Source organism: Ictidomys tridecemlineatus, chromosome 12, assembly GCF_052094955.1.
Source record: "Ictidomys tridecemlineatus isolate mIctTri1 chromosome 12, mIctTri1.hap1, whole genome shotgun sequence".
NCBI lineage: Eukaryota > Metazoa > Chordata > Mammalia > Rodentia > Sciuridae > Ictidomys > Ictidomys tridecemlineatus.
Window position 1 is genome coordinate 50,131,737 of NC_135488.1, and position 19,740 is coordinate 50,151,476.

General features: G+C 34.0%; 1 protein-coding gene across 1 annotated transcript in view; it reads right to left on the reverse strand.

Moving 5' to 3' along the window:
- Dnah6 (dynein axonemal heavy chain 6) overlaps nt 1-18,312 on the reverse strand; it is a 263,669-nt gene extending 245,357 nt beyond the window's left edge. Inside the window, exons 1-5 of the mRNA XM_005335870.5 lie at nt 18,155-18,312; nt 17,745-17,819; nt 16,756-16,988; nt 11,982-12,155; nt 8,751-9,013 (exon numbers count right to left, since the gene is read on the reverse strand). Of these exons, the coding sequence (XP_005335927.2) occupies nt 8,751-9,013; nt 11,982-12,155; nt 16,756-16,980 (662 nt within the window). The 5' untranslated portion in view covers nt 16,981-16,988; nt 17,745-17,819; nt 18,155-18,312. The remainder of the gene's footprint in view (nt 1-8,750; nt 9,014-11,981; nt 12,156-16,755; nt 16,989-17,744; nt 17,820-18,154) is intronic.
- Between the last annotated feature and the right edge of the window lie 1,428 nt (nt 18,313-19,740).

The following is a 19,740-nucleotide window of genomic DNA, read 5'->3' on the forward strand; positions in this document are numbered from 1 at the left end:
TTATGCTAAGTGAAATAAGTCAGTCCCTAAGAACCAAAGGCCAAATGTTTTCTTTGATATGCAGATGCTAATTCACAATAAGGAGGGTGGCTAGGGGAGAATAGAGGTACTTTAGATTAGGCAGAGGGCAATGAAGGGATTGGAGGGTTATGGGGGTAGGAACAATAGTAGAATGAATTGAACATTATTACCCAATGTGCATATATGATTACACAACTGTGTGATTCTATATCATGTACAAGCAGAAGAATGAGAAGTTATACTCTATTTATATAGGATGTGTCAAAATTCATTATACTGTCAGGTATAACTAATTAGAACAAATTAAAAAAGAATGACCATCTGGAGTTGTGGCTTAGCAGTCAAGCACACGCTTAGCATGGGCGAGGCCTTGTGTTCCATCCTTAACACCACATAAAAATAAAATAAAGATATTGTGTCCAACTACAGCTAAAGCAAAATATTGTTTAAAAAAGAATGATAAAAATAAATAAAGTTTTTTTCAGAAGACAAAACTATGAAAACCTTTTTATATATGATTCAAGAAATATGGTTTTAAAATCAGCAAATAAATGATTAGTCTTAAGATCTAAAACTTCCCTTTCCAAGAACTAACAAAGAAATATTTTAAGGGTGACCCAGAGAGGCCTGCCCCAGCTCTGGGCGGTCCAGTGGCCCTTTCGGAGAGGCGCCCGCACTCTGGGTTCCTTATTCACTAAAGCGTGGCTCCATATCAGGGTACGTATAGGCTTGAAGCTACTGCTGCCAGGAAACTAGGATATCACCGCTAAGGACAACAATAAGGACCTGGTAATACGTCACCAAGGTCCCAGTGGCCCTGGGTACATCAGAGGTATCTTTACTAGGGGTGCTAACAGTTATCCTGTTGCTGAGGTAACAGGGAATCTTACATGGGTTGCCTCTCTCTTGTTTCTCCTACTAACAGCCAACTTCTTATGATTACCCTCTCATTAGTCATATAATCTAATACCTCTATATTTTCACAAACTACCCTCATAAACATCTCAACCAACTCCCCAGATCCTCTCACCATTAGAAACTATAAACCATTATGCAAACCTATTGACTATATGGTAGAAGATAACCAAACTCACCATTTCTGATTATAGCAACAAAACTGTAAATGTAAAAATAGAAGATGACTGATCTATGGCTGTACTATCAGATATACTGAGTGCTGTAATATTGATCTCCTCCTTAAAGGTGATTATTTGTAACCTGCAGGGACACTATAAGACAATAGGGCAAAAGCTGTAATACCTCTGATCTACACTGCAAGAGAGGAAGACACATAGACATCATGAAAAAACAAGGGAGGAAAGTGCTCCAAACAAACCAAGATACTGCAACAATAGAATCCACAGATAGCATAGTAGATGAAATGTCAGAGAAAGAGTTCAGAATATACATAATTAAAATGGTCTGGGAATTAAAGAATGACCTAAGTGAGAAGACACAGGCAAAACTCAATCACTCCAACAAAGAGATAAGAGAACAAATACAGGTAACAAGAAATTACTTTAAGAAAGAGATAGAGATTCTGAAAAACAAACAAACAAACAAACAGAAATCCTTGAAATAAAAGAAACAATAAGCCAAATAAAAAAAACTCAATTTGAAAGCATCACAAACCAACTAGATCACTTGGAAGACAGGATCTCAGACAATGAAGACAAAATATACAATCTTGAAAATAAAACTGACCTCACAGGGCTGGGGATATGGCTCAAGTAGTAGTGCACTCGCCTAACATGTGTGAGGCACTAGGTTCAATTGTCAGCATCACAAAAAAATAAAATAAAGACATTGTGTCTACCTAAAAACTAAAAAATAAATATTAAAAAAAGTTGATCTCACAGTGAAGATGGCAGGAAATCATAAACAGAACATCTAAAAATTATGGGATAACATCAAAAGACCAAATTTAAGATTTATTGGGACAGAGGAAGTATCAGAGATTCAAACCAAAGGAATGTGCAATCTCTTCAATGAAATAATATCAGAAAATTTCCCAAGCATGAAGAACGAATTGAAAAATCAAATACAAGAGGCCTGTAGGACACCAAATGTACAAAATTACAACAGATCTATACCAAGAAACATTATAATGAAAATGATTAGCATTCAGAATAAAGATAGAATTTTAAAGGCCAAAAGAGAGAAAAATCAGATTACATATAAGGGAAGACCAATTTGAATCTCAGCAGATTTTTCAACCCAAACCCTCAAAGCCAGGAGATCCTGGAACAACATATACCAAGCTCTAAAAGATAATGGATGCCAACCAAGAATCTTATATCCAGCAAAATTAAGCTTCAGATTTGTTGATGAAATAAAAATCTTCCATGATAAATAAAAGCTAAAGGAATTTATAGCAAGAAAGCCTGCACTACAGAATATTCTTGGCAAAATATTTCACAAGGAGGAAATGAAAAACAACAATGAAAATCTGCAAAGGAAAGAACTACAATAAAGGAAAAGCCAACCAAAGGAGAAACTAAGTCAAGTTAAATACCAAAAATAAACAAAAATGACCAGAAATACAAATAATGCCTCAATAATAACCCTCAAAATTAATGGCATAAACTGACTAATCAAAGACATAGACTAGTATTGGATTAAAAAAAAAGACCCAACAATATGATGCCTTCAAGGGACTCGCCTCATAGGAAAAGATATTCACAGACTGAAGGTGAAAGATTGGGATAAAATGTACCATTCCCATGGTCTGTGTAAACAAGCAGGGGTTTCCATTCTCATATCAAATAAAGTAGACTTTAAGCCAAAGTTAATCAAAAGGAATAAAGATGGATATTTTACACTGTGTAAGGGAACCATACATCAACAAGACATAACAGATATAAATATATCTACCCCAAACAATGGAGTATCTTTGTTCATAAATCAAACCTGAGATTTCAAGAGTCAAATAGACCACAACACAATAATTCTGGGTGACTTTAATGCACTTCTTTCACTGGTGGCTAAATCTTCCAAACAAAAGCTAAATAAACTATAGAACTCAATAATACAATCAATAACTTAGACTTAAATGATATATATAGAATATTTTATATACTTTCTTCTCAGCAGCACATGGATCCTTCTCTAAAATAGACCATATATTATGCCACAAAGTAATTCCGAGTAAATATAAAAAAGTAGAGATGCTACCCTGCATGCTATAAGACCACAATGGAATGAAATTAGAAATCAATGATAAAATAAAAAATAAAAGCTACTCGAACACCTGGAGACTAAATAATATGCTACTGAATGAACAATGGGTTGCAAAAGATATCAAGGAGAAGATTTAAAAATTCTTAGAGGTAAATGAGAATATTGATACACATATCGAAATCTCTGGAACACTATTCAGGCAGTTCTAAGCGTAAAGTTCATTGCATAGAGTTCATTAATTAGTTCATAACAAATAAATGACCTCACATTACATCTCAAAGTCCTAGAAAAAGAAGAACAAATCAACACCAAAAGCAGTAGAAGATAGGAAATAATTAAAATCAGAGCTGAAATCAATGATACAAAACAAACAATTGAAAAAATTGACAAAACAAGAAGTTGGTTCTTTAAAAAAAATAAATAAAATTGACAAACCATTAGCCATGCTAACGAACAGAAGGAGAGAGAAAACTGAAATTACTAACATTCGTAATGAAAAAGGAAATATCACAATGGACACTACAGAAATACAGAAGATAATTAAAAATTATTTTGAAAATTTGTACTTCAAGAAAATAGAAAATATCAAAGGCATCGACAAATTTCTAGAGGCATATGATAGGCCCAAACTAAATAAGGATCATATGCACAATTTAACCAGATCAATTTCAAGCAAGGAAATAGATGACACCATCAAAAGTCTACCAACCAAGAAAAGTCCAGGACCAGATGGATACAAATCAAGACCTTTACAGAAGAGCTAACACCAATACTCCTCAAACTATTTCATGATATAGAAAAAGAGGGAACACTTCCAAACACATTCTATGGAGCCAATATCACCCTGATTCCAAAATCAGACAAAGACATTTCAAAGAAAGAAAACTTCAGACCAATATCTTTAAGGAATATAGATGCAAAAATTCTCAATAAAATTCTGACAAATCAAATACAAAAACATATCAAAAGATAGGCACCATGATTAAGTAGAGTTTATCCCAGGGATGGAAGATTGGTTCAACATATGAAAATCAATAAATATAATTCATCACACCAATAGCCTCAGATAAAAATCATATGATCATCTCAATAGATGCAGAGAAATCATGTGATAAAATACATCACCTCTTCATGTTCAAAACACTAGAAAAACAAGGGATATCAGGAACATATCTCAACATTGTAAAAGCTATCTATGGCTAACATCATTCAAAATGGAGAAAATTGAGAACAAGATAGGGACACCCTCTTTTACCACTTCTACTTAACACAGTTCTTGAAACTCTAGACAAAGCAATTAGACAGATAAAATAAATTAAAGGGATATGGATAGGAAAAGAAGAACTCAAATTACCATTTATTTGCTGACGATGTAATTCTATACCTAGAATAATTCCACCCTAAATCTTCTAGAACTAATAAATGAATTCAGCAAAGTAGCAGGATATAAAATCAACACCCATAAATCAAAGGAATTTCTGTACATCAGTGACAAATCCTCAGAAACAAGGAAAACCATCCCATTTACAAAACCTAAAAAAAATAAAATACTTGGGAATCGACTTAAAGAAAGAGGTGAAAGATCTCTACAACAAAAACTACAGAACAATAAAGAAAGAACTTAAAGAAGGCCTTAGAAGTTGGAGAGATCTACCTTGTTCTTGGATAGGAAGAATTAATATTGTCAAAATGACCATAATACCAAAAGAATTACACAGATTCAATGCAATTCCAATCAAAATCCCAATGACATTCCTCATAGAAATAGAAAAAGTAATATGAAATTCATCTGGAAAAATAAGAGACCCAGAATAGCCAAAGCAATCCTTAGCAAGAAAAGTGAAGCTGGTGACATTACTATTCCAGACCTTACGCTATACTACGGAGCAACAGTAATAAAAACAGTATGGTATTGGCACCAAAACAGACCAATGGTACAGAATAGAGGACACAGAGACAAACCCACATAATTATAGCTATCTCATATTAGACAAAAGTGCCAAAAATATATATTGCAGAAAAGATAGCCTCTTCAACAAATGGTGCTGGGAAAACTGGAAATCCACATGTAACAAAATGAAATTAAACCTCTACCTCTCACCTTGCATAAAACTTAACTCAAAGTAGATCAAGGACCTACTTAAACCAGAGACCTAGAACCTAATGGAAGAAAAAGTAGGCCCCAATCTCCATCATGTCATATAAGGTCCCAACATCCTTAATAAGACTCCTGTAGTGCAAGAATTAAAACCAAGAATCAATAAATGCAATGGATTCAAAATAAAAAGCTTCTTATCAGCAAAAGAAACTATCAGTGAGGTGAATAGGAAGCCTACAGAATAGGAGCAAATCTTTACCACAAGCACATCAGATAGAACACTAATCTCTAGGATATATAAAGTGCTCAAAAACCTTAAGTCTACCAACATCATAAAAACAAATAACCCAATCAATAAATGGGCCAAGGAACTGAACAAACACTATGCAGAAGAGGATATTCAATCAATCAACAAATATATAAAAAAATGTTCAACATTTATAGCAATTAGAGAAATGCAAATCAAAACTAAGATTTCATCTCACTCCAGTCAGAATGGCAGCTATCAACAATAAGTGTTGGTGAGGATGTGGGGAAAAAGGCACACTCATACATTGCTGGTGGGACTGAAAATTGGTGCAGCCAATCTGGAAAGCAGTATGGAGATTCCTTGGAAACCTTGAAATGGAACCACCATTTGACACAGCTATCCCACTCCTTTGTTTTATACCCAAAGGACTTAAAAACAGCAAACTACAGGTATGGCCACATCAATGTTTATAGCAGCACAATTCACAATAGCTAAATTATGGAACCAACCCAGATGGCTCTTCAGTAGATGAATGAATAGAGAAACTTTGGTATATATATATATATATATATATATATAAAATATATATATATAATATATATTATATTTGATTATATATTATATATATATTATATTTGATTATATATATTATATATATTTGTATATATAATCAAATATTACTCAGCATTAAAAGAGAATAAAATCATTATATTTGTAGGTAAATAGATGGAGTTAGAGAATATAATGCTAAGTGAAGTAAGCCAATTCCAAAAAACCAAAGGTCGAATGTTTTCTTTGATATGAAGATGCTGACTCATAAGGTGATGGGGGGGTGGGGAGCATGGGAGAAATGGAGGAACTTTAGATAGGGCAAAGGGAATGGAGGGGAAGGGAGAGGGCATGGGGAAAAATGATGGAATGAATTAGAAATCATTACCCTAAGTATATGTGTGAAGACACGAATGGTGTGAAAAATACTTTGTGTACAACCAGAGACATGAAAAATTATGCTCTATATGTGTAATATGAAATGGATTGCACTCTGCCATCATATATAACAAATTAGAATAAATACTTTAATAAAAAAGAGATTTTTTTAAAAAGCAGTAAGTTATTGATGGGAATTAAAATATCAAATTAAACATTAAAACTATTTTTAAGATCCTTTATGGGCCTTAAGTTCAGTTATGTTAATTTTCTCAATTTTAAAAAGACTATTTTCCTTCTTTCTCTCTTGATCTCAAATCTCTTTCTTCTACCATCCCATTTATTTTTTCCCTTTGGTATCTCAAAACTAATATGTTCAAACTCAAATGGCTATTTCTCTTGATGAATCTTGTCTATTTAGTCATTTGTGTCTCAGTTAAGAGCAACTCTACTTTTCCTCTTGCTCAAATGGGTCACTAAGGTTATTCCGGACTCTTCTCTAGTTTTCTACCCTATATGTAATCTGTAAAAGCATCTTGTTGGTTTTTCTCTTCAAATTCCAGAATCAGTCCTACATCTCCACCACTTGACTACAAACTACCACCTGGTCTATTTCTCACTTGAATAATTAAAGGCTTTGATTTTTTACTTTTCCTGATTTAACACATGCTTTCCCAAAGCCTTTTCTCCACATTAGCCAGAATGATCCTTTTCAAAATATAATTCAAATCTATGTGACACTTATTTATTAAAAATCCTTCAATGGCTCTCCATTTTTTTCCCCTCACAGTAGAAGCTAAAGTGAGATTATGGCTCAGTGGCAGAGCATTTGCCTAGCATGTGTAAGGCACTGGGCTTGATTCACAGCACTCTATATAAATAAATAAAGATTCATCAACAACTAAAAAAATAAAATAAAATAAAAACTTGTGTGATCCGTCCCCAATCTCTTTCACTATATTGTAAGCATATCATCCTCTTCTTTGCTCCCTTGAACATGCCAGCTATGCTCCCACCTTGTTTGCATCCATTTTCCTGCTGCCTGGAGTGTTCTTCCCCTGCACAATCACATAATTCAAATCTCCTTCAAGTCCTTATTTTAATACCTGTTTCTCAATAAGGCCCTTGCTGACCATCACAATTAATTTACAACCTCTCACCTAGCACTATTATCCTACTTGATTTTGTCTACAGTATTTATGATCCTTTAGCTTTCTACACAATTTGTTCATGTATTATATTTATTATTTTCTTCCTCTGTTGAGATGCAAGCTCCCTGAGGGCAAAAATTCTGATCTGAATGGTTCACTAATACATCTCTGGCACCTCAATGAGTTCCTGTTCCAGAGAGGGTGCTCAGTAAATTTAAAATAATTTATTGGATGTTTGTAAGGATCTTTGATCTTTCTACAAATTATTTCTCACTCTTATTAAAATATTTTAGATTTACAACAAATCTCCCATTTTACATTTTGATTAGAACATTTTCTTTTCCTTTAACTCAGAAGGAAAACTGTCTTCAGTGTCATCTGACTTAATCAAAACTATAGCCCTGAGTAAGGAGAAATAATAGAACAGAGAATGGGAAAGGCAAATCAAGGAATTTGGTGGCAAAACTAAACTATCATCACCATCAAGGAAGACTGTTTTAACAATTGCTATTAGCTCAACTAAATAACAGAGAAAAACCAGTATCATCTTTCAAGTATTCTAACCAACTATCATCTATGAGGCTGAACATTAAAGCAAATCAGAGTCACAATTATGTGACTGTTCAAATTATACCAACAAAAAATGTGTGTTAAGCAACAATGGAAGCAAAGCATGTATGTACTATTAATCTCTATGAATACCCTAAGTTATCAAGCTAATTTTATTTTAAAAATTCCTTATTTCTTCTCTATAAAGGGAAGCTGGGATGACATATAAATGAATCAAGTATCATTACTGTTTATAAATTGTCATCTACTATTCTCATTAGTCACAAAATACCAAAAATGTTAGTAAAACTCATTAAAATAGATGTTATAACATTATATAAATAAATAAATAAGAAGTACAACAGTGTAGTATTCCATAAAATAGTTAATTTTTATAAATAGATAAAGGGAATATAAATGGGAAAAACAGAATTGTAATTAAGATTTATTTATCATTGATAATTAAAATTGTTTTATCACATTTATCATTAATATCTAATCAATTATGAATAATATTTATATTCTTATCTGTAATGTTTAATACTGAATAAATTACTTCATAAAAAGAACTCACTTTAGATTATATGTATTGTATTCAATGGAAGACTTTGGCACTGCAGGAATCATATAAAGAAATCCAAGATTTTCATTTTCACGTATTATTTTGATGATTTGCAAAGGATCACGAATGTTGGCTTTAATGACTTCTTCCGGGTCTTGGAAAATATACGTGGGGTAAGTTGATGACCTACTCCCAAAAAGACCTCTTCTTCCAATACCTGTACGAGGCTGTTTTTGAGGAGAAGGAGCGAATGCCTCTTCAGAGGATCGACGGATCTAAACAAAGCCAATTAAAAAACATGAGTTTTTGTCGGATAAAAAGGAAAAATATGAAATATTACCCTTAAAGTCAAATATTTTGAAACTTAAAAATTTTAAACTATTGTCCTTCTCAGTACTCCCTATCCATATGCCCACTCCATTCCCACAAAACAGCCCCCCCACCAGTGTCAGCTCCCATTCGCTTCTCCTCTCTATTCCATGTTTATTACATCCAAATACTATAAACTCTCCGGTGTTCAGGAGAGCTCACCACTCTCCTTGCTTGGTTGCTCTGCTTCAATCCTGGCTATAGCATCTCCACTTAACTTCCTCAGCTGTTCTGACCACCTTGATGTTTTCCAGGGAGTGAAATCTTGGACATCTGTTATCATAACTCATGATAAACTACTCATGATAAATGTGAGGGGTGGATACAATCAGTATTAGAAATCATGCTGTAGTGATTTTATTTTAGTAACAAATAATTGCCTGCTCTGAATGCCAGTGCTTCTCAAACATAAACGTGCACATAATTTGTTAAACTGCAGATTCTGATTCAGTACCACTGGGGTGGAACCTGCGATGCTATACCTCTAACCTGATCATAAGCAATGTGAGTCTTGTAGGCCCACTGTCCACACTTGGAACAGCAAGGCTAAGTATCATCCTTGTCACAATCACATATTTGAGCTTTGCTCTTCTCTTTGGGTTTCATTATCTGTGTCTTCAGTACCACTCACACCCTTTTGTTCCTTAAAAAACAAAAACAAAAACCCTTTGGGGTGGCATTGGCCACATTCTTTCCTTTCATAAAGTTTCCTTGTCTGAGGAAATTTGACCCTACCTCCAAAAGTTATCACCTTATATCTCTGAGAATACAAGGGTAACTAGTTTAAAGATAATAGAATAACCATAGTGGATCTGCTTTGTTAAATGCTTTCTGCATAATTGATAGAGGATGTTATTTCTGTAAAAGTTTATTACCACAAACTCTGTGGAACAATTTTCCCAGAAAGTTTATATTCAGAGGGATTGTTATTCTCCATTTTTGGTTAAATATACCCGATTGAATAGTAGTTTGAGAGGAGAAACCCAGCAAACAGAGCTAAAAGAAACACATTTTTGAACTCAAAAGATAAAATATGCTTCTTTTACTTATTGGCCAGAGATGGCAGCAATGACACTGTTCTTTGATGTGAAAGAATAGGTCAAAACTGATACCCAGATCAGGGAAAATGTGTATCATCTCAATGTTTCAACAAGGGCTACAGTCAACTTTAATATTTTTGTAAGATTAAAGTATCAACATTTTAACAGAAATACATTTATTTTCTTTATTGTGTCTTTTTTAAAAAAAGTTTTACTGCATTCTTTAGAAACAGGACTACACATTTTCATCTGAGGACTTATTTCTAATTATGTAATGGTGGGAAAATGTCGATTTAGCAGTTACATATGTTACGATGAGGAACAAAGGAAGAATTTATTCAGAAAATATAGAACACCTATAGGATGTGCCTAATATCTTCCTTAATTACCAGAAGCCTTCTCTCCTCTCTTTTCTTTTTTTTTCTTTCTCCTCTTCTTCTCTCTCCTTTTCTTTTCATTTCTTCTCTTTTCCTTCCTCTCCCTCCCTTCCTTCCTACCTCTTCTAGGAAATCTTCATTGTGCATTTCCATTCTAAATTTATCGTAAGAAGTCAATACCTGAAAAATTGCCTTCTCCTTATAATAAATACTTTCTCCTTTTGCACGGAATCTATTTTTCACATTTTCCTGTAAGCCCTAACTCTTTATTGAATTCTTCCCTGGAATGATACAACCAGGAAGCAGAGTCTAACAGGACCTAACAGTCCTTTCAAACTTCCTTTGCAACCCTGATATCCATACAATTATTCTTTTCTTCCTTTTCAAACTTAAGCCCTTGGAGCCCATTTTATGTCAAGTTAATTAGTTTATGAGCATTCAATCTTTTCTGGCTGTATTTAAGATAGGTCTCTCTTCACCTCACAAAACCCCTATTAACTGAAGCTATAGAATTCTATATAATTCTTCTTCTGTTTTCTTTCTCTTGGACTGACCTCACTCAAACCCATGGTGAGCTCCTGTCTACCTGGATTCTCCCCAAACCCCTATCTCTCCTAATTTCTCAATCTCAGTAACTTTCCACTCATTCCTCTGAGCTTAGCACAACTCTCAAGGGTGGCTTTTCCTCCACTGACTGTCCCCTGGTCACCAGGGGTTTTTGGTGGAAGTATTCCTTTCATTCAGTTCATCATTTTGTATCTTAAATGAGCAACAATTATTATTACACCCTACTGTTCTTGAGTGTTCACTTGTCCACCTATCCACTTCCAAACTCTGAAGTTCTCAAGAACAGAATTTCAACTTGGTATTTCTAGCACTATAGCCCAATGCCTGAATCAAGTATCAAAATGTCCTCCAACCAAAAGCTCAGAGAAATCTTGGCTCTATTGGTATCTTTACTATAGGTATGGTCTTTGCATTTTCTCCCATTTCTCTTTCTTTTTATCTATAGATAATCAATTAAAGCTGAGCTCTAATAAATTTCTCCTCTAAGCTACATTTGGCCTTGCAAGGCAACTTACCCACTCTGCAATTCTCACCAGCTACAAACATTGTCTTTTGAACTGACTCAGTGTCTATTTTAGTGCCAGGCACCCAAGTCCTCAAGGATTCCCGTTTTTGGTAAAAAAAAAAAAATGATGAAAAAATTAAAGTAATTATATAACATTCAATACACTGTTTTTTAGCATGAAAGAGATAAAAGACACTATGCATATGCTGAAAATTTCTTTCATGTTTCTCCTCTACTGTCCAAGTTTTCCTCAAGTAGGAAGAACTGAGAAATGTTTCCCAAACACATATGCAACCTTCTAAAAATGATTTACCTCCTGTTTTGTGAGTTAAAAGCATTTTAGTGACACTGTACAATATTAAAATGAAAAGTATCAGTATCATACCTGCTTTTTTTTCACATCATCTTGAGGCTCAGCAAATGAAGTAGGTGATTTGATAGATTTTCTTTCTGCTGAGCTTGGTGATCGTTTAAGGATTCCACGAGTCCTTAATTGCGATCGGTTCTGTTCATATATGTATTCTGGCTGTTGATGATCTTGATAGACTTTTAGCACTGGCTTTGGGGAATACAGAGTCATGTTAATCTTTTAACATTAGTGTGAACTTGCTGTGTTCTTCATTACCTTTACACTCTTTCCCTGTAGGAAACTAATCTCCTTCCTAATTTCCTAAAAGCCTCAGCCTTAACAGCAACTACTACCATTGTCTATTCCTCACTTATTGCTTAAATAAGAGTTTTCTACTTGGTTTCCATTAGTTTTGTACTTTAATTTACTAATGAATACATCTGGGAGTAAGATTATCACAGAAAAGCTCACCAGCATGAAATCATATGTCTCCTAAGTGTCCAGCACAAACTTTTCACTATCACTCTACTGTGAGAAGGAATTTTCAATATAACAATTTGTGAACTTGAGGAAGCAAGGGAAGTCATTAGGGCAAGCAATGGTTATCAGAATGGGGAGCCCTAATTTTTCCAACAAATACTCAGTGGAAAATATGGCAGGAAAAATAGAATAAAAGGGAAATTATGTATGCATTCTTCAAACTCAAATTCTCAGGTTACTGAGACTGAAGATTAGAGTACAAATACAGAAAGGAGAAGGTAAAGAAAAACTTGTAGGCTTTAGATTGGAATTAAAAATGTAAGTGTGAATTCAAGATTTAAAAAATTACAAACATACACATATACACACCTTCTAGTCCTGTATATTTAAAGTTCTAAATGCAATTATGTCCAAAGTAATATGTACACATTGTGACTACATCTTGGTATATAAAATTCCATTTCTTGCTAAAATGAGTGCCTAACTCCTTGTTGAAGCCATGAAAAATACAAGGTAAACCTTGAACTCTTGTCATGCTGGAAAGCAAGGAAGTACTCAAAAATTGTTGTCGACATGTCAAAAGATATTGAAATTTAAGGATATGCCCCCAGATACTTTAAATATAAAAATGAAAAATTATACAGATTAAGTACAATACTAAATTTTTTTAGAAGTTATAAATCCATACTGATATTTTAAAGTATTTAAGATAGGAAATACAACTGTTCTCTATAGAAAAATGTTAATTAATAAGTATATGGAATAATCTGAGTATCAAAAGTACATAGTCAATTTAAATATATTAAATAAATAAAAGCCATGGATTTTTTAATGTCAGAGGAGAGAGAGAGAAGGTAATGTTATTATTATTAGAAGATTATAACTCATAATCATAAATATTATGATAGAATTAGAAAACCCATATTTTGCCTTCTCCAGTGTAATATTTGATTCAGGTAAGAATCATCAGTGGAGACTAAAGTTATTTTGTAAAATGTTTTTGGGAAATGTGATATTGCACAATGTGAAAATATCAGCTGCAGATTACCTATTAACTTACAGTCACAATCTTTTATTTATTTATTTTTCACTTTTAAAAATAGTTTTTAGTTGTAGATGGACAATACCTTTATTTTATTTATTTATTTTTATGTGGTGCTGAGGATCAAGCCCAGTGCCTCCTACATGTGAGGCAAGCCCTCTGCCACTGAGCCACAATCCCAGCCCACCAGTCACAATTTTAAACAAGTGTTTAAACATCATGAGTAGAGATGTTATATACTTCCTGATCTGGTAAAATATAAAGTTCACAATATTACTATGAAGCATTACTACCAAAAATGTTTAAGCTGACTCTTATCAGACTCAGAGAGACAGAAAAAAATGTAAAGTCAAATGACACAATAAGGAAAACATCAGACATATCCAGAACATGCAATGGTGTTACACGATAGGCGGGGACTCTTCAGTCAATATTACCAAAAAAAATTAGTTATAGGACTCTTCTAGATAAAGAGAAAAAAGAAACATAACTACAAAATGCCATACTTTAATCTTAATTAGATCCTTGTTAGGGGTGACAAGTTTTTAAATATATTTCAGGAACAAATAGAGAAATTTCAGTGTGGACTAGATTTTGGATGATACTATGGAATTAGTAATTTTCTTAGGGCTGGGGATGTGGCTCAAGCGGTAGTGCGCTCGCCTGGCATGCCTGCGGCCCGGGTTCAATCCTCAGCACCACATACAAACAAAGATGTTGTGTACGCCAAAAACTGAAAAATAAACATTGAAATTCTCTCTCTCTCTCTCTTTCTCTCTCTCTCTCTCTCTCTCTCTCTCTCTCAAAGATATTTCCCAATCCTAGTCTATTAAAAAAAAGTAATTTTCTTAGGTGTGAATATAGAATTATGGTATGCATGCCTAAGTATTGAGAATTAAGTGTTACTTTGTTTACAATTTACTTCAAATAATGAAGTAACAGCTTATATAACAAAATACGTCATAAGCATATGACAAAATACTGACAATTCTTGGAATATAAGTGGAAAGTATATGAGTACTCATTGTGTTCTTCTTTAAACTTTCCTGTATATTTGAAAGTTTTCATAAGAAAAAATTGGAAGGAGTTGAATATTAAAAATAAAGTGTCAAAACCACAAACAGTGGGATAGATTCATATAAATCCTAGTAGTGGTTATCCTTTCTGAGACAGCATTAAGATTGGAATGAGGCATAAAAGGCAGTTGAGCTATACATCAGGGTATTCTTTTAAAAATAGATATTAAAGCAAATTAGGCAAAATCCAACATTGTTTTGTTTACATATTTTTCTTAACTATGTATTTGAAATTTTCAATAAAATAGGAATAAATTTCTTAATTATAGAGTACTTAGAAAAATCAATAGCACATGCCTATTACTCTTAATAGGAAAACCTTAAGGCCATTATTAAGAAAGAACAAGATCATTTTCACTCTCACCTATATAATTAAATTCTTAATTTAGAGAATCACAGCCTTTGGGACAGGAGTCCCTTGTGCTTCTCCTTTGCTAGCAAAACAGTAAACCTTCTTTTTCCTTTTTCTAAAAAAAAAAATTATTTGGAGCATTTAGAATAAAGTTTTTCTCTGAAGGGTCAGATAGTAAATATTTTAAGGTTGGATGTCATACAGTCTCAGTTACAACTACTGAACTCTACCATAGTTCTATAGAAGTAGTCTTAGATGGTATGCAAATAAATGGATGTGGCAGTGATCCAATAAAGTATTATTTATTTTTAAAAAGTTTACAGAATTGGATTTTATCTGCGGGCCATAGTTTGCTGAATTCTAATCTAGAAAATAAAGTAATTGGTGTAAACACAAAAAAAGACAAATATATATAATTGTCAATGATGTTTCTTATATATCTTGAAAAACAAAATCTTAACACTAAATATAAGAATTTAAAATGATATTAGTGAAATTCTGGTTAAAAACAAACATACAAAATCCATTTGCTTTTCTGTGTACTGAAAATAAACGGAAGGACATCTTTTCAAAATAAAGGATAAAGTGAAGTAAACTAAAGTAGTTAAGAATTTATTTGAGAAGTACACAGCTTTAGTAAAGGAAACTACTTAGTCTCACTGAGAATGAAAAACAAAACTTGCAAAAAAATAAGAAAATGCTAGATGTAAATTGTGGGAAAATCACATGATAATCTCCATACATACAATAAAGGCATTTGATTAAGTTCAATATCTACTTCTAATAATTAATAAAAAATAAGATGCAAATTGCAACAAGAACAGTGATGTCATTTAACATCTTTCAGTCTTGCAAAAATAAAAGAACTGATAACATCTGCTTTGATAAAGATGTGGGTAAACAGGCACTCTCCTCCCTGTTAGTGGAAAAATTGTTTAAACCTTTCTGTAGGGCAAATGGGCAATATTCTGTGACCTACAAAACAGTACTTCTAGGAATCTTTTTATGTACAAAGACAAGGTCATTCAATGCAACATTATCTGAAATAGCAAAAAATCAAGACATAAAACAACAACAACAAAAAGAATGAATTCCCCTTGACTAGTTAATGTGTACCATATTATGGCAACCTTGCAACAAAATCCAATTCTCCTGTTAAAGATATCTCCATGTGCATGAATTGGAACACTTTTTATATATTTAAGTAAAATAAACACTTGAAGATCAGTATATATTACATAATCTTACTTTTAAACTATACATATTTATAGACATTGATATTTGCAAATATAGTTTTAAAAACATACAAAACATTTTGAAGAGCACATAACAACTAGTTATAATAAATATTTGAGGGTAAGGGATAAGAGCTTTTATTTTTTACTTTATATACTTTCACAGTTCCTTTTACATGCATTGACAATTACTCAAGGCCATAACTTATTTCTTAAAATATAGTATTTTCAAAAATGCTGAAAAATTTTCAGGACACTAGAAATGTACTTTGAAAATAATAAAAACTACACAACTATATGTAATAATTATACTGGAGTCCCCAGTATTAAATAAATACACTGATATTTAAAAAGAGTCTTATAATCTACATAGTTAGGAATCTATATTCTACATAATTCTAGATAGGATTTATCTGCTAGAAAACTTGGTTCACTTCTGTATCCACCAATTTAAATAGTGCCTAGAACTTAATATTCATTGAATAAATGTTTACAGTGTGTAACTTCATAAACAAGTTCTTAACTTCTTGGTCAAAAGGCTGGAAATGACATCCATTCCCCTAAAGCAATTTTGCAACTTTCTCTGTAGCCTGAAAGTGGGTAAAATACTAGGTTTTTAACTTACCAGAGGTTCCAGTTTTATAGGTTGCTGTCGTTTTCTTGTCCTCTCCTGTGCTTTTGTGGTGTGCTTAAATGTCAGTGTTTGTGTATCAGTTTCAATTCCTGTGGATTTTACAGAACTCATTCTTCCCCTTGCTTTTATACTATTCAGTCTTGAAAGCACAATATTTTCTACAGTATCTTCAGTATCTTCCAGGTCGATTTCATCATTTGTGGGCTGAAAAGACATCCTTACTTCTAGAAAGAATAGGTAAGAAAAAGAAAAATGAAAAGTCAAGCAGAAGGATTGGGGGAGGAGATATGTGGGGGAGGAGATATATGGTGGAGGAGGACCTAAGGATAGGGAAAAGATTATTTTGCTGAAATCCCCTAAAGAATACCAACCAAAGTTATACCAGTTTTTACAAACTGAGGACTTAAACCAGAGGAATAAAAATTAGGAACTATATCTGGGATACAAGAACCCCTGGGGTGGAACCCAGGGATTTGCATTTCTAACAAGTGCTTAGGTTTTGCTGCTGATGGGGCTGATCTGGGAACCACACTGGTGGAGATTTGAAAGGATGAAGAGAAATGCATTGAGATCAGTGTTTTGAGATCAATGGTATTTTTTTTAGATTTGAGTATGCAAAACATCTCCTGGGAACCTTTTTTTTTTTCTTTCTTTAAGCAGGTAATCCTAATACCTACAATTTGAGAAATAAAAATCTACATACTCAAGAAAAAAAACAAGAAACAAAGAATTGACGACTAAATTCTAACAGTATTTCTGGAGCTTTTCTGTGCAGGATAATCACATGAAGAGCTTGTTAAAACTCAGATTTTGATTAATATAGTTTGAGTAGTAAGGTCCTAAAACACTAGAACTGTGAGCCTTTTGTAGAAATCTTGCATTCCTTATCATTGCCCACACTCTCATCCCATTTGATGGGTGGGGGTATACTTCAAAATAGTATTATAACACAAAAATTCTTAAACCAGGTGTTGTCATACCTAGGTCTTAATCCAGTTCAGTGCTGGCCAATAGAAATTTGAGAGCCTTCTATGCAATTTTAATTTTTCAAGTAACTAGGAAAAAAGAAAACAGGTGAAATTAATTTTAACCATATTTTATCTAACATATCCAAAGCCTCATTTTGGGCACAATTCAATGCAGGACTAGCCACACGTATCTAGCGGCTACCATATTGAATAGCGAAAGGTCAATATTTGACCACTCCCTATATTGCTATTTTTCACTTTCCACCCCTGGAATATGATAGGTAAATAGGTAATTAGTGAAATGCCTTTACGATGACTTTCTATGTCTCTCTTAACCTTTCCTTCTGCGCTCCAAAAGCTATGCTGTGTTTCTGGCCCAGAAGTCGGAGGCCGGCTCCAAGGCTCGGTCCCATAAGACTCACCAGGTTCGACTAGACAGCCACTGCGGAGGGGTCTCCAAAGACCGAGCAACGCCTGGTCTAGGAGTTGGTCTAGGAGTTGGAAGCTCTGGTCTGTACTGTTTCCCGTTGCCTAGCAGCCACCAGCTCCCGCCCCCTACCGACACCCACTGCGCCACGGCGCCACTGCGTAACCCATTGCCACGGTAACGCCTTAGCACACCGCTGCTCTCGGTCTTGAAGCGCTGCCAGTAGCTGAGCCAATCAGTGCCTCCGGAATATTTCCTAGGTCGCTCGCTGGTTGGTAGGTAGCCTGTGGTAGTCGCCCAGTTTCTTCTCTGAGCAGGTAACTGAGTGCTGTCTAGGTGCTGCAGGACAGGGCAAGAGCAGTAATTAATTCTGTTCGTTTCCTTATGGACCGTCCACGCTTATTGTCTCAACCTCTTACAGGAATCTCTTTTCTGTTTTCCCTCAAGAGGCTAAATACTGACTTGACGTTCGCTTTAATATCAAATTCGCTAGTTGGAAGAATTGAAAAAAATCTCAGGGGAGGGATGTGTTGTGTAGAAAGCTGAAATCCCACTCTCCAAAGGCCACCATCCTAGTCCCTGCTGCACGCACCGAGATGCTCCCCAAGGCCTTAGGAATGTCACAAGCCGTACGGTTCATTGACATAAAATAGCCCGAAAAGCAAATTTGTAGAGAAATTTTAGAAAGCAGATTAGTGGTTGCCAGGGCAGAAATTTAATGGGTGCGATGTTTCCATTTGGCTGATGAAAATATTCTGGAACTAGGTAATGGTGATAATTGCACAATAGTGTGAATGTACTAAATATCGCTAGCGATTAATGTTGTGTTTAATACACAAATTTGTTGAATAGATTGCAGACTGGACACAACTCAAGAGAAAATAAGTTATCTGGAAGATTAGAAAGAAGTTATAAAAATAAGGCATAAAAATCTAATGATGGAAAATACAGAAGGTAAGATTCATAAGAGGATTCTGAGGCAAGGCCTAAATTTCACCAAAATCTGGTCTAAGAAGGAAAGGAAAGAGAAAATGGGGTATTTTCAGAGATACTGGCAGATAAGGACATTTTCTGAGAATTTTCCCGAGCTGAAGTTAGATTAGACTTGGCCTTGAGGTGGATAAAACCTATTTGAGATGATGATATTCTATCCGAATTAGGTTATGCTTCAGCTCAAGGTATCCAAATGATTAAGATGTAGAATTGTTGCAGAATGGATCTCATAATTACTGAGCAGCTGAATTTTTTCAAGGAGCTTCAAGAACTATAGAAGAGGCACTATGATTTTTGACATTTCAGTAGATTTTTTTTAAAACTCATATCAACTTGTTCCTCATTCTCTGTTGTGATGTGCAATAACACCTTTTGAATAAAACTGTGTGCCTCTCTTTGGAAACAAAAGGTACAATAAAAGATAGGAGATTGTCTCATTTGAGAAAGATAATGTAGTCAATTAGGAAAACCCTAGGGACAAAGTGAAGGATGATAGCTACCAAAAAAGGGGAAAATGAACTGCATCTCTGAGGCTGTAGTGGTCTTTATTTTTAAACTGGTGATGACCAGTGACACTACTAAAGGAGA